General features: G+C 41.3%; 2 protein-coding genes across 9 annotated transcripts in view; one reads left to right on the top strand and one right to left on the bottom strand.

Annotated features, from left to right (window-relative positions):
• Positions 1 to 15,297, top strand: part of PACC1 (proton activated chloride channel 1) — a 45,518-nt gene extending 30,221 nt beyond the window's left edge. For 2 of the 7 annotated variants that reach the window (XM_033198676.1, XM_033198681.1), the window contains 3 exons: positions 798 to 942; positions 3,190 to 3,297; positions 13,855 to 15,297. In XM_033198676.1, coding sequence (XP_033054567.1) covers positions 798 to 942; positions 3,190 to 3,297; positions 13,855 to 14,016 — 415 coding nt within the window. In that variant the 3' untranslated portion in view covers positions 14,017 to 15,297. Of the gene's footprint in view, positions 1 to 797; positions 943 to 3,189; positions 3,302 to 13,854 lie in introns of those variants that run through there. The other 5 variants (XM_033198682.1, XM_033198677.1, XM_033198680.1 and 2 more) reach the window with 4 other exon arrangements.
• Positions 15,298 to 17,625: 2,328 nt separating this feature from the next.
• Positions 17,626 to 21,463, bottom strand: part of PPP2R5A (protein phosphatase 2 regulatory subunit B'alpha) — a 78,411-nt gene continuing 74,573 nt past the window's right edge. For both annotated transcript variants that reach the window (XM_033198674.1, XM_033198675.1), the window contains 2 exons: positions 20,688 to 20,789; positions 17,626 to 18,847 (listed from right to left, as the gene is read on the bottom strand). In XM_033198674.1, the coding sequence (XP_033054565.1) occupies positions 18,715 to 18,847; positions 20,688 to 20,789 (235 nt within the window). In that variant the 3' untranslated portion in view covers positions 17,626 to 18,714. The remainder of the gene's footprint in view (positions 18,848 to 20,687; positions 20,790 to 21,463) is intronic.

Here is a 21,463-nt window from a genome sequence, read left to right as displayed (position 1 = left end):
TACCGGGGCAGGGAGGCTGCTCCCCAGTGGACATGCAGCGAGCTGCCTTCGTTCCACACCACTGCTGCTTTGTTCTTCTACCCCAGAGCCTCTGCCTTAGCATTTTCCCCCCTTTCTGCCACCTAGAATTCCTCCCTTCCCTGCTTCAAGCTGGCCATCTTGCCTTCCTCCTGGAAGACTTTTCCCGGGATCCCGCCCCCACTCCACACTCCTTTTGTGAGCTTCCTCAGGACACTGCTGCAGTTTTTACTTGTTTTTATGTTTGCTTTGATTTTGCTGCATCTGCACTGTCTTGGGGCTGATGCTGTAGGTGTCCCACCTGCCTGCGAGCTCCCCAGGGAACCCTCTTCCCCTCTTTGGGCTTTCCAGAGGGAGCTGACAGGCCAGTGAGGGCTTCCTCAGGCTCTGCTGAAGTCCAGAGTTCTCTGAGGAGTCGTGAGCGCCATGTTCTGAGGAGCTTCTGCCAACTTCATTGCTGACAGCTTTGGCAGCAGTAGATAGGAATGATGGGAGGAGGGAGGAGGATTTCTCCCATTGGGAGCTTCAGGGATCATGTTCCTGCCTTGAGGCCAGTGACAACTCCCCCTCCATTTGGAAACCAAACAGAGAGAAAACTGGGATGGGCCTTGCTTTTGCTGGTGACTGACAGCCCTGCTGAGGCAACCACAGTTTGGAGAGGAGGCAGGGAGTGGGCAGCATCCTGGTTGTGCCAGCAAGGAAACCAGCTTGCAGTGGGGGCTTCGACTCCTGCTGCCAGACCTGGATTGACCTGGATCTTCCTTCTTCCTTCCTCCAAGCCCAAACAGGGTAGGCTTCATGCAGGCCTGTGAGAGTGCCTATTCCAGCTGGAAGTTCTCTGGGGGCTTCCGCACCTGGGTCAAGATGTCACTGGTGAAGACCAAGGAGGAGGATGGGCGGGAAGCAGTGGAGTTCCGGCAGGAGGTAGGTGGCTCTGGGTTTGCTCGAAACTGCTGGTGACTTTTCCACATTCAAGTCTGAGGTGGAGGGAAGCTTTGCAGAGAAGGGTCCTTTGAGCAGGGCCTTAAGGGTGAGTCGGCCTTGGTCAGGATGAGAAGGGACCCCCATGGAGGGCTTCATATGCTGTACCAGAGAGTCTGTGTGTGCTTCTGCAGGCAGCGCACATACCGGCCAGTCCTCACAGAAGGCATGTGTGGGGCAGAGATCACTGCGGCTTGCAGAGAGGTCAGTAACTCATCCAGCCGTGTCTGATGTCCTGTATCTAGCAGCACTGTGAGGGGCTGGCAGTGGCATAGCAGATTGATTATTTGTAGGGAAAAGAGACTAGACACAGTAGTCCCAAGTGTGCATGTTGATGCTTTTCCTAAGGTCCTCTTCAGCTCTCATGGGTGTCACAGCAAGAGATGCCAGGTGTATCTCCTGGCTCTTAGACCAGTGGGCTGAAAGCTTTTTGATCAGATTTCCCATTAGTAAAAACTTTTTGAGCATATACTCCGTATACATACAACTTTGCAGGTGATATAACATACTATTATTGTCCTAGTGTTATATACATTTTAAACATTCAAAGACAAAAGGATGAGATAAAAATAAATACTAAAAAAAGCTAGTCTTTTCCTCCTGTATCCCAGTGGCTCATGATGCTCATTTGGAGCAGAAGGACACACTCCAGCCAACTAGGGTGTCACTGGCCAGAAGTCAGGCAGGAGGGGACTGTCTTGGGTTAGTGTTAAACAGGGTCCTTTCATGAGCCCTAGCTCCTCGGACTAGTCCAGGCTGGATACTTGGAAGAGGCTCAAAGCCAGTTTTCCTCAAGGAAGCAAGGCTATTTTTCCTGCCTTGGGAAGTGACAATCCCTCCCGGTGATTGGACCTTACAGTATTCCTGTTTTGTAAGATAACTGTCATCTCCCAGATTTTTACTTCCAAATTTGCTCCAAGAAATTCAAGTCCTTTCTTATCTGGCCCCACAACAGCTCTGAGGAAGGAGGCTGTGTTCACTTACCTGACAATTAAGTTCAACCCCACCTACCCTGGCTCTTCTGGTAGCTCCCACTGTGATCCGAAACCAAAGGGTGAAAACCCCAGTGAACCTTTACATTTAAGAAATTTTAGTGTCTTTTATTACTGTCTAAATTGGAAGTCTTTTGTTGGTGTTATGAGCTCCTTTGAACACAACTAACTAATGTGTTTTTAAAATCACATTTTAGAGTTTAGAATGCTCTCACATAGGCATGCTCCTGTACTGTAGTGACGTAGGCATTTTGTTCACCTTTGCGGGCGGCAAAGCTGAGGCTCAGCTTCCATGATGGATCCGAGCCTCTGGGTGGAGCTGGTTTCTGCCTTTGCTACCTGTCTGCTGTCTGTTACGCCACACAGCCTCTTTAGTAATTGACTACCAGATCTCACCAAGCACACCTACTGAGTATTTACAGGGAATGCTCAGCTGTGTGGATCTGTGTGGCTGTGCTTTGTCCCTATAAACTTGAAGGGTTGAAACAAGGATTGAAAGTTCAAACAAATACTTGGTCTGAAAACCAAGTATTTTGAAATTTGGGATTTTTATTGCTTTTAATTGTGAGTCTTACATGGTAGTTTGAATATGGTTTATTTTTTATTTTTTTTTGGAGACAGAGTCTTGCTCTCTCCCCCAGGCTGGAGTGCAGTGGCCCGATTTTGGCTTACTACAACCTCTGCCTCCCAGGTTCAAGCGATTCTCCTGTCTCAGCCTCCTGAGTAGCTGGGATTACGGGCGCCCACCACTACACCTGGCTAATTTTTGTATTTTCAGTAGAAACGAGGCTTAACCATGTTGGCCAGGCTGGTCTCAAACTTCTGACCTCAGGTGATCTACCCGGCTCAGCCTCCCAAAGTGTTGGGATTACAGACATGAGCCAACATGCCTGGCCTGAATATGGTTTAATTGTGAGTACAGATACCTAGTGACAAATTTCAGTGACAATCCAAAACACCTGTTGTACATCACAGATCCCATTTCCCCAGAGAACTGTGGAAACCAAGGTAAAGCCTTAGATCTGCTACCAGTGTCAGGATCTTGTATATATGAGATTTTTGCCACTCTGTCTCCAAAAGATAGTGTGAGGAGAACCACAGTCTATGATTCCCTGCCTACTCTCTCTCCTTTCCCTGGGCACAGGCGAGGAAAGGGCACACAGAGGTGGTAACACTGCTTTCTCTCCTCCATATCTAGACAAGTGTGGTTAACTACATTGACCAGAGACCAGCTGCTGAAAAAAGTGCTCAGTTGTTTTTTGTGGTCTTTGAATGGAAAGATCCTTTCATCCAGAAAGTCCAAGATGTGAGTATTATTTAAGATTATGATAGCAAAACCCCCTGCCCTGAAGCATTTTGGCTCATTCTTGTAGACTGATAAGTCTACCTACCTGTCCTCATCTTTTTTCATAGCACAAATCGCTTGTAATTTATATGTATGGCATCAGTGTTACGTATTCTTTGTGTTTAGTCTTGTCTTCATCACTAGACTTTCTCTGTAAAGGAGGGGACTTTAATTTTGCTCACCATAGTTTATCTGGGATATAGTGGAGTGCTTTGCGCAGAGTAGCTGCTTAGTAGTAATGTTCATTGAATAAATTGAGTAGAAAACATTAAGTCACTACTATACAGGTTAACACAGTTTCAGGTTATTCTTTTTCTTAATGGTTCTCTGTAGGATAAATACTACGTGTAGTAAGAACAGAATGTTATAAATAATTAATAAAGTATTAATTAATGCCATATTTTAAAAAAATTGATAAATGTACATATTTATGTGGTACATGTAATATTTTGATACATGCATACAAAGTCTAATGATCAAAAATCAGGGTAGTTGGGTTACCCATCTTTTCAAACATTTTTAATTTCCTTGCACTGGCAACATTATTCTAGCTATTTTGAAATATATAATACATTCTTGTTAACTATAATTGCTCTACTGTACTTTCATGTCATCTATGTTACTGTATTTTTGTGCTTATTAACCAATTTCTCTTCATCTCTGCTTCCTCCAACTCTTCCCAGCCTCTGGTAACCACCATTTTACTCACTACCTCCATGGGACTCTTTTTTTTAGCTCCCACATGAGTGAGAATGTGTGATATTTGTTTTTCTGTGCCTGGCTTATTTCACGTAACATAATGTTCTCCAGTTTCATTCGTGTTGCTGCAAATGACAGGATTTCATTATTTAATGACTGAATAATATTCCATTGTGTATATATACCACATTTTCCTTATCCATTCATCCTAAGTGTTGATGGACACTTGAGTTGATTCCATATCTTGGCTGTTGTGAATAGTGCTACAGTAAACATGGGAGTGCAGATATCTCTTTGATACACTGATTTTCTTTCTTTCTTTTTTTTTTCTTTTCTTTTTTGATTTCTTTTCTTTTGGATATGCACCCAGCAATGAGATTGCTGGATCATATGGTAGTTCTAGTTTTAGCTTTTTGAGGAACCTCCATACTGTTTTTTCATAGTGACTTTTATAATGTAAATTATTACATTAATCATAATGTAAATTATTACATTCCTACCAACAGTATACAAGCATTCCCCTTTTTCCACATCTTCACCATCATCTGTTACTTACTGTCTTTTTGATAGTGGTCATTTTAACTGAAGGGAGGTGATATAACCTTATTTTGGATTTGGTTTGCATTTCCCTGATTGATTAGTGTTGTTGAGCATATTTTCATATGCCTTTTGGCCATTTGAATGTCATCTTTTGGGATAAATGGCTATTCAGATCTCTTGCCCATTTAAAAATTGGATTATTTGGCTTTTTTTTGCTGTTGAGTTGTTTGAGTTCCTTATATATTCTGGTTACTAATCCCTTGTTGGATGCATAGTTTGCAGATAATTTCTCTCGTTCTGTAGGTTGTCTCTTAACTTTGTTGATTGTTTCCTTTGTTGTACAGAAGCTTTTTAGCTTAATGTAATCCCATTTTTCTGTTTTCGCCTTTGTTGCCTGTGCTTTTGAGGTCTTACCAAAAAGATCTTTGTACAGACCAATGTCCTAAAGTATTATCCCAGTGTTTTCTTCTAGTTTCATAATTTCAAGTCTTAGATTTGAGTCTTTAATCCATTTTGAGTGGATTTTTTTTATATAGTAAGAGATGGGGTCTGGTTTCATTCTTCTGCATATGGATATCCAATTTTCCCAGCACCATTTATTGAAGAGACTGTCCTTTCCCAATTGTATTTTCTTGGTGCCTTTGTCAAAAATGAGTTGGCTGCATATACATGGATTTATTTCTAGATTCTGTGTTCTGTTCCATTGGTCTTATGTGTCTGTTTTTATGCCAATACCATGCTGCCTTGTTTACTATAACTTTGTAGTATATTTTGAAGTCAAGTAGTGTGATGCCTTCAGCTTTGTTCTTTTTGCCCAGGATTGATTTGGCTATCTGGCATTTTTTGTAGTTCCATACAAAATTTAGGATTTTTTTTTCTACTTCTGTAAAGAATGTCATTGGTATTTTATAGGAATTGCATTCAATCTGTAGATTGCTTTGGGTAGTGTGGACATTATACTAGTTCTTCCAATCCATGAACATAGGATATTTTTCCATTTTTTGTGTCCTGTTCAATTTTTTTGTCCCTGTTTTACAGTTTTCATTATAGAGATTTTTTACTTCTTTGGTTAAATTTATTCCTAGGTATTTTATATTTTTATAGCTATTGTAAATGGGATTGCTGTCTTTAGTTTTTATTTTATTCTTGCATTGCTATAAGTTTTTTAGATTGTTTGCTGTTAGCATATAGAAATATTCCTGATTTGGGTGTGTTGATTTTGTATCCTGTGACTTTACTGAATTTATCAGTTCTACCAGTTTTTTGGTGGAGTGTTTAGGTTTTTCAAAGTATAAAATCATGTCATCTGCAAACAAAGACAGTTTGACTTCTTTTCAATTCGGATGCCCTTTCTTTCTTTCTCTTGTCTAATTGCTCTGGCAAGGATTCCAGTATTATGTTGAACAAAAATAATAAAAGTAGGCATCCTTGTCTTGTTCCAGATCTTAGAAGAAAGACTTTCAATTTTTCCCCATATGATGTTAGCTTTGGGTTTGTCATGTATGGCCTTTATTGTTTTTAGGTATGTTCCTTCTATACTCAGTTTGTTGAGATTTTTTTTTTTTTTTTTTTGGACACAGTTTCATTCTGTCTCCCAGGCTGGAGTGCAGTGGCATGATCTCAGCTCACTACAACCCCTGCCTCCCAGGTTCAAATGATTCTTGTGCTTCAGCCTCCTGAGTAGCTGGGATTACAGGTGCACATCACCATGCCCAGCTAATTTTTTTGTATTTTTAGTGGAGGTGGGGTTTCACCATGTCAGCCAGGCTGGTCTCAAACTCCTGACCTCAAGTGATCTGCCCGCCTCGGCCTCCCAAAGTGCTGGGATTACAGGAGTGAGCCACCATATCTGGCACATTGAGAATTTTTATCATGACAGTATGTTGAATTTTATTAAATGCTTTTTTACCATCTATTGAAATGATTACATGATTTTTGTTCTTGGTTCTGTTAATGTGATGTGTTACATTTATTGATTTGCATATGTTGAATCATCCTTGCATCTCTGGGATGCATCCCACTTGATCATGGTGAATGATCTTTTTAATGTATTATTGAATTTGGTTGACTGATATTTTGTTGAGGACTTTTGCATCTGTGTTCATCAGGGTATTAGCCTGTGGTTTTCATTTTTTGTTGTGTCTTTGTATCAAGGTAATTCTGCCCTTGCAGAATGAGTTTGGAAATATTCTTCAATTTTTTGGAATAGTTTGAGTAGAATTGCTATTAATTTTTTTTTTAATGTTAGATAGAATTTAGCAATGAAGCCATCAGGTGCTGGGCTTTTCTTTTATCACTGCCTCTGTCTTGTTACTCATATTGGTCTATTCAGGTTTTCTGTTTCTTCATGGTTCAATCTTGGTATAGACTCTGTATCCAGGAATTTTTCCACTTCTTTTAGGTTTTCCTTTATTGGCATATAGTTTTTCATTAAGTCTCTAATGATCCTTTGTATTACTGTGGCATCAATTGTAATGTCTTTTATTTTAGTCTGATTTTATTTATTTGGGTCTTCATTCTATTTTTCTTAGTCTAGCTGAAGGTTTATTGATTTTGCTTAACTTTTCAAACAACTAACTTTTTTTTTTCTGAAACGGAGTCTTGTTCTATTACCAGGCTGGAATGCAGTGGCACAATCTTGGCTCACTGCAACCTCTGCCTCCTGGGTTTAAACAATTCTCCTGCCTCAGCCTCCCGAGTAGCTGGGATTACAGGCACCCGCCACCATACCCGGCCAATTTTTGTATTTTTAGTAGAGACAGGGTTTCACCATTTTGGCCAGGATGGTCTTGATCTCTTGACTTTGTGATCTGCCCGACTCGGCCTCCCACTGTGTTGGGATTACAGGTGTGAGCCCCTGCCCCTGGCGTCAAACAGCTAACTTTTCATTTAAGTTTCAGTTTCATTTATTTCTGCTCTGATCATTATTATTCTGGTAAATTTGGGTTTGGTTTGTTCTTTTCTAGTTCTTTGAAGTGATCATTAGCTTATTTGAAATCTCTACTTTTTTTGATGTAGGCATTTATTATAAACTTCCCTCTTAGTACTGCTTTTGCTGTGTCTCATAGGCTTTGGTATATTGTTTCCATTTTCATTTGTTCAATAAATTTTAAAATTTCTTTCTTAATTTCTTCATTGACCTTTGGTCACTACGGAGCATCATGTTTAATTTCCATGTATTTGTACAGTTTCCAAAATTCCTCATTATTGATTTCTAGTTTTATTCTATTGTGGTCAGGCAAGATACTTTTTTTTTTTTTTTGAGACGGAGTCTTGCTCTGTCGCCCAGGCTGGAGTGTAGTGGCTGGATCCTGGCTCACTGCAAGCTCCGTCTCCTGGGTTCACGCCATTCTCCTGCCTCAGCCTCCCAAGTAGCTGGGACTACAGGCGCCCGCCACCTCGCCCGGCTAGTTTTTTGTATATTTTAGTAGAGACGGGGTTTCACCGTGTTAGCCAGGATGGTCTCGATCTCCTGACCTCGTGATCCGCCCGCCTGGGCCTCCCAAAGTGCTGGGATTACAGGCTTGAGCCACCGCGCCCGGCCGATACTTAATATGATTTTGATTTTTCTGAATTAGTTGAGACTTGTTTTGTGGCCCAACATATGGTCTCCCCTGGAGAATGTTCCATGTGCTGATGAGAAAAATGTGTATGCTGTAGCAATTGGAGTTTTGAGACAGAATCTTGCTCTGTCGCCCGGGCTGGAGTGCAGTGGCGTGAACTCGGCCCACTGGAAGCTCCGCCTCCCGGGTTCACGACATTCTCCTGCCTCAGCCTCCCGAGTAGCTGGGACTACAGGCGCCTGCCATCATGTCTGGCTAATTTTTTTGTGTGTTTTTTAGTAGAGACAGGGCTTCAGCATGTTAGCCAGGGTGGTCTCGATCTCCTGACCTCACGATCCTCCTGCCTTAGTCTCCCAAAGTGCTGGGATCACAGGCGTGAGCCACTGCTTCTGGCCGGATGAAATGTTTTGTAAATATCAGTTAGGTCCATTTGGTCTGGAGTATAGTTTAAATCCAATGTTTGTTGACTTTCTGTCTAGATAATCTGTCCCACTGTTGTGAGTGGCCATTGATGTCCCCTACTATTATTGTATTGCAGTCTGTTTCTCTCTTTAGATCTATTAATATTTGCTTTATATATTTGGTTTCTCTGATGATATCGGATGCATACATATTTACAGTTGTTATATCTTCTTGTTGAATTGACTCCCTCATCATTACATAATGATCTTTGTCTCTTTTTCCAGTTTTTGACTTGAAGTCTATTTTATCTGCTGTAGGTATAGTTAAACCTGTTTTTTTTTATTTACATTTGTGTGGGATGTCTTTTTCTATCCCTTCACTTTCTTTTTCTTTCTTTTTCTGAGATGGAGTCTTGCTCTCTTGCCCAGGTTGGAGCACAGTGGCATGATCTTGACTCACTGCAAACTCCACCTCCCAGGTTCAAGTGATTCTGCTGCCTCAGGCTCCCGAGTAGCTGGAATTACAGGCATGCGCTACCACACCTGGCTCATTTTTGTATTTTTAGTAGAGACAGGGTTTTGCCATGTTGACCAGGCTGGTCTCAAACTTCTGACCTCAAACAGTCTGCCCACCTTGGCCTCCCAAAGTGCTGGGATTATAGGCATAAGCCATTGTGCCTGGCCTATCTCTTCACTTTCAGTCTGTGTGACTTTCTAGGTAAACTATATGCTGTATGGCAGCATACAGTTGGGTCTTGTTTTTTAATAAATTCAGCAATTATATCTTAAGAATTTGGTCCATGGGCCGGGCGCGGTGGCTCAAGCCTGTAATCCCAGCACTTTGGGAGGCCGAGACGGGCGGATCACGAGGTCAGGAGATCAAGACCATCCTGGCTAACATGGTGAAACCCCGTCTCTACTAAAAAAATACAAAAAACTAGCCGGGCGAGGTGGCAGGCACCTGTAGTCCCAGCTACTCGGGAGGCTGAGGCGAGAGAATGACGTAAACCCGGGAGGCGGAGCTTGCAGTGAGCTGAGATCCGGCCACTGCACTCCAGCCTGGGCGACAGAGCGAGACTCCGTCTCAAAAAAAAAAAAAAAAAAAAAGAATTTGGTCCATTTACATTCAGTATTATTACTGATAGAGAAGGACTCACTACGGCTATTTTGTTTTTTGTTTTTTGGTTTTGTAACTTCATTCTTCTCACTGTCTTTGTGGATAAATGATTATCTCTTTAAATTCCTTATTTTTATTTTTATTATGTCCATTATATGTTTTGGCTTTATGGTTACCATAGGGCTTATAAAAAACATCTTGCAGTTAAAACAAGTTATTTTAAACTGAGGACAACTTAACTTTGATCAGAAAGAAACAAAAAACGTTTACAACTACACTTCAACTCCATACTTCTCACATTTTGACTCATTATATCTATTTATATATTATTATATCTATTTATATTTTTGTATTGCCTGTCTCTCTTTTTTTTTTTTTTGAGACAGAGGCTTACCCTGTTGCCCAAGCTGGAGTGCAGTGGCCCATCTCAGTTCACTGCAAGCTCTGCCTCCTGGGTTTACTCCATTCTCCTGGGAGCCTCAGCCTCCCGAGTGGCTGGGACTACAGGTGCCTGCCACCATGCCCAGCTAATTTTTTGTATTTTTAGTAGAGACAGGGTTTCACCATGTTAGCCAGGATGGTCTCGATCTCCTGACCTTGTGATCTGCCTATCTCGGCCTCCCAAAGTGCTGGGATTACAGGCGTGAGCCACCGTGCATGGCCTGTATTGCCTGTCTCTTAACAAATTGTTGTAGTTCTTATTTTTGATCCATCTTTTAGTCTTCATACTAAAGATATGAATGGTTTACACACCACAGTTACAGTATTACAGGATTCTGAATTTGTCTGTGTACTTACTTTTACCAGTGAGTTTTATACCTTCAGATGATTTCTTGTTGCATGTTAGTGTCCTTTTATTTCGGATTAAAGAACTGCCTTTAGATTTTCTCATAAGAGAATTCTAGTGGTGATGAATTTCCTCAGATTTTGTCTGCGAAAGTATTTCTACTTCATGTTTGAAGGGTTCAGTAGCTTTGCTGGGTACAATATTTTCAGTTGGCAGTTATCTTTCTTCCCCCTTCAGCACTTTGATATGTCGTCCCACTTCCTCCTGACATGTGAGGTTTCCACTGAGAAGTCTGCTGCCAGATGTATCAGAACTCCTTTATCTTGTCTGCTGCTTTTTTCTTACTGCTTTTAGGATCCTCTCTTTGCTTTGACCTTTGAGAGTTTATTATATATTTTAGTGTAGTAGTCTTGCTTGGGTTGAATCTACTTAGTGTTCTTTGACCTTCTTGTACCTGGATATTCATATCTTTCTCTAGGTTTGGAAAGTTCTCTGCTATTATGTCTTTGAAAAACTTTCTACCTCTGTCTTTTTCTCTACCCCCCTTTTAAGGCCATTGATTCTTTTTTTTTTTTTTTTTTGAGATGGAGTCTCACTCTGTTGCCCAGGCTGGAGTGCAGTGGTGTAATCTCAGCTCACTGCGAGCTCCGCCTCCCGGGTTCACGCCATTCCCCTGCCTCAGCCTCCTGAGTAGCTGGGACTACAGGCGCCCGCCACCACACCCGGCTAATTTTTTGTATTTTTAGTAGAGACGGGGTTTCACCGTGTTAGGCAGGATGGTCTTGACCTCCTGACCTTGTGATCCACCCACCTCGGCCTCCCAAAGTGCTGGGATTACAGGCATGAGCCACTGCACCCGGCCAAGGCTATTGACTCTTGATTTAGCCCTTTTGAGGGTATTTTCTAGACCTTGTGAGTGTTCTTCATTCTTTTCTTTTTTTTTAAATTTGTGTATTTTCAAATAACTTGTCTTTAAGCTCACTAATTGTTCTGCTTGATCAATTCTGTGTTTGAGGCACTCTGATGCATTTTTCAGTTTGTTAATTGTACTTTTCAGCTCTAGGATTTCTATTTGAATTTTTAAAAATTATTTTAATCTCTTGAATTTCTCTGGTAAATTTCTGAATTGAGTCTTTGTGTTTCATTGAAGTTCCTGGAGTTTCCTCAGAACAGCTATTTTGAATTCCCTGAGTGGTCATGCACCTCTGTCTCTCCCAGATTGGTCACTGGCATCTTATTTATTTAGTCTGTTTGATGAGGTTGTATTTCTCTGAATTTTTCTGGTGCTTGTGGATGTCTGTCTATGGCCATTGAAGACTTAGGTGTGTATTTCAGTCTTCACAATCTGCCCTTGTTTATACCCATCTATCTTCAGGGGCTTTTCTACAAATTGAAAGGTGACTGATGATGAGTTCCCTAAGCATGTTGTCACTACAGCTGTTTCAGCACTAGAGGGCAGTCTAAGCCAAGTTACACTGTGACTATTTTGTAGACTTCTAGATGTCCAGCCCTGATGTACTTGGGAAGGATCAGAGAGAATGCCCTGCGGTTCCCAGGCCAAGTCCCTTGCTTACTTTGATGTCTTTCTCGCAAGGGGAAGGAGTCTCTCTCTGCTCTGAGCTGCCTGGAGTTGGGGAGGGGTAAGGCAGGTACTTCCATGGCTGTCACAGCTGGCACCACTTTGGGTCCCTCCTAGACCAATGCAATACTGGGATTTGCCTAAGGCCACTTTAGTCAGCCAGTGGTGAAGCTGGCTGGGGTTTGGATCCATCCTGCTAGGGTGGCAGATTGCCTTTTGGCCAGGGTGGGCTTAGAAGTACCATTTGGGAGCAATGGCCTATAATTAGGGGATTCAGGATTCTTTCTGGTGCTGTGTTTTACTGTGGCAGGACTGGTACTAGATTCCAAGGCAAAGTCCCTCATACTGTTCCCTCTCCTTTGCCCAAGCAGGAGTGTTCCTCCATGTTGCACTGCCTGGAGTTGAGGCAGCTGGTATCATGCTCGATCACACCCCAAACCCACAGACTCCCAGCCCAGTGCAGTACCAGGGCTGTGGTTGCTACGGCCAGGCTGCCACTGAAATTATTTGGGGCCCAAGGCCACTTTAGCTTATTGTAAAGTGGGCCCAGACTTGGTTTCCTCCCACCGGGGTGGCAGATGCCCCTCTCATCTGGGGTGGGCCTGATACTCTTTTCACGGGCTCTAGCCTGGAATCAGGGCCTCAGAATTCTGCCTGGTGCTGTGTTCCCCTGTGAAGTTCCAATGCAAAGTCCCAGACTCGCCTCCCTCTCCCAAGCTCACAGATTCTCTCTGCTGCACTGCCTAAGGTCAGGGGAGGGGTGTATAGGCAATGTGAGACCCTCCTTTCTACTCTCTTCAGTGTCTTTTCCTGTTATTGTACTAAACCAGATACTGTGATATCTCACCTGATTTTTTGGCTCTTGTGTGGATACTTTCTTACATGGATAGCTCGGTTTGGTGTTGCTGCAGAGGACTACCGCTGGAGGGTTCTCTTTAGCCATCTGGCTCCACCTCCTCTAATGTCAAATTCTGACTCATGATCTTGGAAGGGGAGGAATAATTGGACAGCTTTGCTAAAGGAACATTTAAGACACACCGTCCACCAGAGCTAGGCCCAAATCTAGTATTAATTGGCATTCAGGTCATCACAATATGTCCTGATGTGATCGTGGTTTACAGGAAAGTTTCATAGCTGAGACCCAAATGTGTAAGCTTCCAACCCCAGGTGGGGATTCTGTGATATGGATGTGCTTGCTCTGCTATCACCCACTACCACTATTCATTATGGACTGGCAAGGCTTTGTTTGAAGAGGGATGTGCAGAGGCTTATTGCATCAAGACAGGGGAGAAGGACTTGCAGCTCGTTGGGTAAGTGTGTGATAAAACATTTTTTAACCTACTGTATTCAGTATGAGGTACCTATTATGGGCCAAGTGGAGCCCAGTACCCAAGGCATGCTTTACTCAGCTTCACAACTGTCTTATATAAACAGTGGTGGTATCACCATTTTCACATGTGAACACCGAAGTGCATACTAAGGTCACCCTGCTAAATTGAGCTTGAAAGTATTTTATTTGGGAGGCTGAGGCAGGCAGATCACAAGGTCAAGAGATCGAGACCATCCAGGCCAACACAGTGAAACCCCGTCTCTACTAAAAATACAAAAAATTAGTTGGCCATGGTGGCACGTGCCTGTAGTCCCAGTTACTCGGGAGGCCGAGGCAGGAGAAGTGCTTGAACCTGGGAAGCGGAGCTTGCAGTGAGCCAAGATCGTGCCACTGCACTCCAGCCTGGGCTACAAGAGTGAAACTCCATCTCAAGAAAAAAAAAAAAAAGAGAATCAAGACTGAAGCAAACCAGTAATCCTGTTTGTTTCTGTTTGCTTCACAGATAATCACTGCCAATCCTTGGAACACAATTGCTCTTCTCTGTGGCGCCTTCTTGGCATTATTTAAAGCAGCAGAGTTTGCCAAACTGAGTATAAAATGGATGATCAAAATTAGAAAGAGATACCTTAAAAGAAGAGGTCAGGCAACGAGCCACATAAGCTGAAGTCACCTCGCGTTGTTTATAGAACTGTTCACATCAGTGGGAGTTGTCATCACTTTCACTTTGTAAACTGAGCTATCAACAATCCTGTACTCACTTGAAGAAATGGGGCCTTGCTGAGGGGAACAGCATGTCAAACTGGAACTTCTAACCTCGCCCTGAAAGAGGCGTGTAGAGCCTAATAGAAAAGAGCTAATGGATAACCTACATGTTATTTAAATATTTAAATTATTAATAAACTTTCTAAAGAGCTGGCCAATGACTTTTGAATAGGGTTTGTAGAAGATGCCTTTCTTCCTGTTTGGTTCATTGTATTGTATTAGGTTAAGCTCTACTAGGGTAATGAAGGCTCTACTTTTCACTTTTTAAAAGTAGACAAAAGAGTGTGATTTTCTTTTTCCAAAAATCCTGACTATCAAGACGTGCAGGTCATGCTTCGGAGCCTATGCACTGTACACAGAGGCAAAACCCTATGACTTTGGCGTCATCTGCCATTGATGTCCAGCCTCTGACATGCTCTTTGATTTGTTAAACGTTAAATGAGACTTTAAAGCTACTAGAAACTAGTAATTAAGTTTCTTAATGGGCTGACTAGCCACCTACTCATCTGGCTAGAATGTTTGTTGATGTATGAGTTTAGATTAACACTCAAAAGCACTAAGGACAGATGTACATACTAGGTGCCTACTCAGTGTATTTTGATGATTTCATTAACAGGTAAATAAAAGGTAAATACAAAAGGAATGACTATGACAGTATGCATATCAATCATCGGGCACAATTATTTTCATTTGGTGACTTCCAAAGACAAAAAGGTAGTATGAGTCTGGACTCCCAAGATGGATGGATCTGACTCCAAGGTATGTTCTAACTGCTTTCAGGGAAGGGTTTGTTAGGCATGGTGACTGATGGCAGGTGTCCAGGAAGAGTGACCTGATGCCCCCCAAGTAAGCTGGGTTAGCTCTACTCTGTCCACAAAACTACCCATCATCTGAGGAAGGGGCACACGCAGTATGGCTCTCAAAAAGCTTTTAGCATAGCCTTTGACAGAGATGAGTATGCATTAAGAAAAAAATCTATTTTTCACATTAAGGTTCTAAAAATTGTTTCTAGAGTTTTAAATTATTTCTGTGCCTATTGCTTCATAGAGGACTTGGTAGCATGTTTTAAATTTTGTAATCTGGCTTCCGATAATCCAAAGGGAATAACTCAAATGTATGAACAGGCATTTTAAATGGGAAGAAACTGTTTTTTGATTGAATGATTAAAAGTGAACTGTATAAAGAAATACTCCCTGCCACTTTTCTGCTCCACAGAAGCATGAGAATTCAAGTTTTAGCCTAGATCTCTTTATAAAATCTTATTTTATTGCAGGGCAAATGCAAAGCCAGGCATAAAAGCTTACATTAACAGTACTGATGAAAAGGGGGGGTATATTTTTTTAAAGCATGTCTAACAATCTGTCACTTTTATTATTTTTTCTTTTTTTGCTTTGGAGACACAGACTCACTCTGTTGCCTAGGCTGGAGTGCAGTGGTGCCATCTCGGCTCATTGTAACCTCTGCCTCCCAGGTTCAAGTGATTCTCCTGCCTCAGCCTCCCGAGTAGCTGGGATTACAGGCACGTGCCACCTCACCTGGCTAATTTTTGTATTTTTAGTAGAGACAGGGTTTCACCATATTGGCCAAGCTGGTCTCAAACTCCTGAGCTCAAGCAATCCACCCGCCTCAGCCTCCCAAAGTGCTGTGATTACAGGCATGAGCCACTGTGCCCGGCCAGTCACTTTAATATTACTTAAATATCTAATAAAATTTGTTTCAATGAACATACTATATTCTCTATATTGTAGAAAGTTGAGGTCAGGCATGGTGGCTCATGCCTGTAATCCCACCACTTTGGGAGGCTGAGACAGGTGGATCACCTGAGGTCAGGAGTTCGAGATCAGCCTAACATGGTGAAACCCCATCTCTACTAAAAATGCAAAAATTAGCCGGGCGTGGTGGTGCGTGCCTATAATCCCAGCTACTTGGGAGGCTGAGGCAGGAGAATCACTTGAACCAAGGAGACAATGCCACTGCACCCCAGTCTGGGCAACAGAGCAAGACTCCATCTCAAAAAAAATCAAAAAACAATAGTCGAGAGACCTATTAAATGTGCTTTCATGTAAGCACATAATTAGGAAGTCAACGATTTTACCTTTTCAGAGAGAAAAACCTTTATTAGCTGTAACCTGTCAAAATCTACTCTGGTTGCTCTTCAGTGAAAGAAATATACCTTCTACAGAATAAGACATTTAGACATAACCTTCACTTTCTGGAAAGGCAGGTGCTTGCCTTTTCCTTCTGTTTTGTGTAGGATCATCATTTTTAACTGTGCTGTCTCCCAGCTGTCAGCAATACTGGCTGACCCTGGGTGAGTGTAGAGAATCTGGAAGGAACACCTTAATCTGATGGCCATGACAAGATGACTCTGCAATACCTACTACTTGAGAAAAATAAAATATGAGCTATTGTTGTAAAAGGAAGAATTCTGGTGATCTTCCTTTTGGTACAGTGCCTTCGTGATGACCTGGGAGTAGTGTACACACCCTGTACTAGAGTTTGTAATATTAAAGCAGAAGTAAACATCAGTAGTGGATAACACTTTATTACAATAATGTCTGATTTCTTTTTTTTATGAGACAGAATCTTGCTCTGTCACTCAGGCTGGAGTGCAGTGGTGCCATCTTGGGTCATTGCAGGCTCAAGCGATTCTCCTGCCTCAGCCTCCCGAGTAGCTGGGATTACAGGCACCCACCAGCATGCATGGATAATTTTTATATTTTTAGTAGAGACAGAGTTTCACCATGTTGGCCAGGCTGGTCTTGAACTCCTGACCTCAGGCGCAGGTGATCGGCCCGCCTCAGCCTCCCAAAGTGCTAGGAGTACAGGCGCGAGCTGCGCCCAGCCAATAATATCTGATTTCTAACTGTGCCACAGGCTCCCTGCTCTTCACTAAAAGTGCTATTTATGGCCGGGCGCGGTGGCTCACGCCTGTAATCCCAGCACTTTGGGAGGCCGAGGCGGGCGGATCACAAGGTCAGGAGATCGAGACCATGGTGAAACCCCGTCTCTACTAAAAAAAAAAAATACAAAAAATTAGCCGGGCGCGGTGGCGGGCGCCTGTAGTCCCAGCTACTCAGGAGGCTGAGGCAGGAGAATGGCGTGAACCGGGAGGCGGAGCTTGCAGTGAGCCGAGATCGCGCCACTGCACTCCTGCCTGGGCGACAGAGCGGGACTCCGTCTCAAAAAAAAAAAAAAAAAAAAGTGCTATTTATTATGGATTATGAAAAACTAGCTTCAAAGTAAATTAACCTGTCCTCTTAACATACAAGGACATGAAAGATGATGGAAGGATATCCTAGAACTTAGAATTTTATGCAAATGTTCTGTAAAACATATTTTGGTAAAGGGCTAGAAGACTCAACCTTGGCACACAATCTTCCTATTTTTAAATTAGACTTCGTCCCACAATTTGTCTTAAAAGTTTCTATAAATATACATATGTATGTAAAAAGGGGGGCAGGCTTCTCCTGTATGCCTAAGCTTAGAGCTAAAAGAAGCAAAGATGACATAAGGCAAAATACAAACATAGACTTTATTAAATGCTGCTCAATCCCCCAATGAAGATCTTTCATTACAAAACAGTTTTCCACACAACTGCAAGTTAAGAGATTGGAATGGTACTCTGATAACAAAAGACGTGAGAAATACTTGACCAAGTAAAAACATACAAGACCTCTATATAGTCAACCTTTTCAGAGCTCTACAGAGGAAGCCTACTGCATTTCCTTTAAATAAAGCCAGGCAGTGACAACTAGTGCTCTGTATCACCACACTGTGGGACTCAAAGCCTCCATCCCTGGGTCAGGAGGGACTAGGTGAAGGGCAGGTCGTGAGGACTGGAAAGGTCCTGCCTTCAGCCTTTGAGAGGAAGAGGAGGAATGAATTGAGAGGCAAGCTGGGTAATTTACCTGAGCTGCCTCTACCCATCTGTTACCACTCTGGGGAATTGCAGAGGAAGGGGGATATTCACGAGGAACAATCTGAAGAATTTTGGTTTACTTTCCCAGCTTTTATTTATATTTTGTGCTTTAAAAGCCTGGAGATTTAAGGTTTTGCCTAAATTCCAGAGTACAGTAATATATTTATTGAGGGAGGGGTTAGGGCAGGTAATTCCCCCCATCATATTTCTGGGTGAGACAAAGAGAAGTGTAAGGATACCTTAGTTTTATTTTAGGAAGTATTCTTTTTCCTAGGATGTAACTAAGGTTTGCAGCAGTGTGAAAAGCACATTATAAAAGGGAAAAATATACAGAGCAGACTACCATATCTATGTGCAACACAATCAAAGAAGAATTCAAGTCATAATTCTTACCACTCCCATAATTATCTCACTCATATCATAGATGATAAAATTCATTCATTTCTGTGAAACTTCAGAAGTGACACAATAAATCCAATGATTAGACAAAGGTTACAATATACTGTGGCCATGATACAGCACAGGGCTACGTTTAGTCCATATATTTTTCCATTTACAGTTGCCAGAAAAAATTGGCCTTTTAATTATATTATACTGATGAGGTTTGTTTGTAATTTTTACATATTTCAAAAAAGCATACAAAACTGTGCCTATCCGGCAGAGGTGGGAGGCTTTTTTTTATTCGGCACTTGTATTGCTGAGAATACTGTGCATGTTGTAAGCACTATTCTGTTTTTCTAGAGCTTTCTTTAGCTTTAGCTCCTCTAATTTTTTCCATAATTCTTCACGTTCCAATTCCTTCTTTTTCTCTCTGTAGATAAACCAAAAGTTTTGTAATCAGAAATTATTTCAGAACCCAAAGAGAGGTGCTGTTTGACAGCTTACTGGAGAACACATTACTCACCCACATTTCACTTAAATCTGTCTGCTAAAGCTTTGGAGTCCACTTACCTGGAGCACCTAATTTCTTCTTGTCACTCTCCTAAATGTATTGAGTCTGTGCATCTTCTGTACCAGCTAGACATTACTACTTGCTTTCTGTCCCCTACACATTATCACTACAACACTGTGCTTTATAGTCAACAGGGTACTTACACATTAATTTTCTCATGTTGACATCTCGCAGTTGTAGTAGTCCAATCACTATTACAAAGGCTAAAGGGGCTGGCCGCTAGGTCAGTAGGAAGCACTTCCTTCACACCAGGCAGAAGCCACATCATTTTTGCCACTAACAGCCACATCTCCAGCCACTAACCAGTTTGTATCTTACTATGTCCTATCTTTTACATGTCACACGAAAACTTTAGTTTCAGTAATCTCTCTCTAAAACAAAATGAAAGTCAAAATATTTTGTATGTCGTTTCAACTACTTAATTTCAGTTCTAAGGAAAACATTTCCGAATAACTTGGAGCAGTCTATTCTGAAAGGCTACATGAACATGTAAAACATAGGCTTATAATTCTGCAGTTATGAGTTAAAAGGACAAATCCTTTTAAAGGATTTGCTGATTTATGCAGATAAGAAATAATGATTATATTCTTAGTCATGTGAAATATGTATTTTTCAAATACAAGTTTCCTATGATCCTAGTCATCTTACTTTTCTTCCCATTGCTTCCTGAGGCTCAAAACATGTACTTAATTTCTATTCCTGCCTGAATGCTGCTATTTAAAGGAAATAATGCATAGAGTTAGTTATTAATGGGCTAGATGGCTTTGAAGAAAGGCTATCGATTTTCTACTTTAAGATAACCATAACTAGGAATTTGTCAAAATAGATGAGCTTTTCTAAACAGAACAGGTAATATGCTTACTAGAAGTAAATGGTAACTACTATCCTCAAATGATGGGTGGGCTCAGGTACACTGGTTACTAACCACTTAAGTTTAAGAAAGCGCTTCTTGAGTTTGAAATAAACATATGAGAAGAAAGTAATTTTTGAGATTATCTTATAGTAATTTATGAAAGCCTCAAAAAGAGGTAATCACTAAGCCATGTTCCTAAAGGCTGATATATGCTAACATTTATACTCTAAAATATGTATTATTGCAAGGAACAACATATTAATAGTACCCTAAGCCATATCATTATGTGACTTCCCTCTTCCCAAAGAAGAACTATGCTGACTTTAAAATACCACCTTCTGATAATCCACAGCCTAAGAATTACTTACTGCTAACAACACTTGAAAAGTAAAGCTCACTCTGGAAGCCCACGTGGACAAAAAGGATTTCCGTAAATGCATGGATAAAAAATCAAATTGTACAAATTGATATTTAAAATTCAGCATAAATTGTATTTCATATGCAGATGCTAACAGACTGAGGAAATCTAAGGCTCAGAATGAGATAAACAGGATTTATGACCACATTAAAATCATAATCTAACCATTAGAGGAAGTAAATTATGTAACTACCCTCAAAAATAGATGGTACTGCTTTTTCTGCTTTAACAAATCTATAAAAATACTGGGGCTAGTTTATCTGGAAATGACTTATGTGTTAAGAGACTTTCACATTGTAATTTTTACTATAAGGTAATTAACTTCTTAAATATCAAAATCTGAACTGAGAGCAGATACCTTCCTGAACTGAATCTCATTCAACTAACATAAAATGTAGAGAAATTTTGTAATTCAAAATATCAAATACCTCTGTCTTTCAGCTTTGTATGAGCTAGTAAGGTCATCGAAAAGCTTGCCATTCATTTCCATTAGGGTTTTCAGCACATTGTATACCAGTGCTACAATGGTCCTAAAATGAAAATGAGCCAGTCCTGAGTTATGATACTGCTAACAGAGAGGAAATGTTAACACTATGGTCTCTAAAATGGTTTAAAGGTTGGCTGATTCATTTAATCCATTTTAGAGATGATAAAACTGAGGCTCAAGAGGTTTGTAATATGCTCAAGGTCATACAGCAAGTGGTGGTAGAGACAGTCTAAGAAAAATCTTTTCCACTTTATCATGCTTAAACTGTAGTTAAAAATGTTCACTATAGTTATCTTCATTTCTGCTTTACAGTCTCATGTCTGAAATCCTGAGTAACAACATTAAAAGAAGATGAAAAAGATCCAATTACCAAAACTTATAAGAAAAGTAGAAAGCCAGATAAGGATGTTAAAGAAGTTAGAATATATTACCCTTAGCACTTTGGCTTTCCCCTAGGACAGTGCCATTTATAGAGGTGAGACTATACACAACACAACTCTGCATTAACGAAGTAGTTTGTGCATCCTCTGCAAATGTTCAGTTGGTCTCTCCAACAGGGTTTCACCACACTCTGGTGCAGAATGGTATACCAGATAGTCCACCCTCCAGGGAGATTTGCAATTTTAAATTGATATGAAGGCTGGGCACAGTGGTTCATGCCTATAATCTCAGCACTTTGGGAGGCCAAGTGAGATGATCACTTGAGATCACGAGTTT

This window comes from Trachypithecus francoisi, unplaced genomic scaffold, assembly GCF_009764315.1.
Source record: "Trachypithecus francoisi isolate TF-2019V2 unplaced genomic scaffold, Tfra_2.0 Lachesis_group5, whole genome shotgun sequence".
Classification (NCBI taxonomy): Eukaryota; Metazoa; Chordata; class Mammalia; order Primates; family Cercopithecidae; genus Trachypithecus; species Trachypithecus francoisi.
The sequence above is the reverse complement of the archived record's forward strand: the minus strand, read 5'-3'. Positions and strand labels throughout refer to the sequence as shown.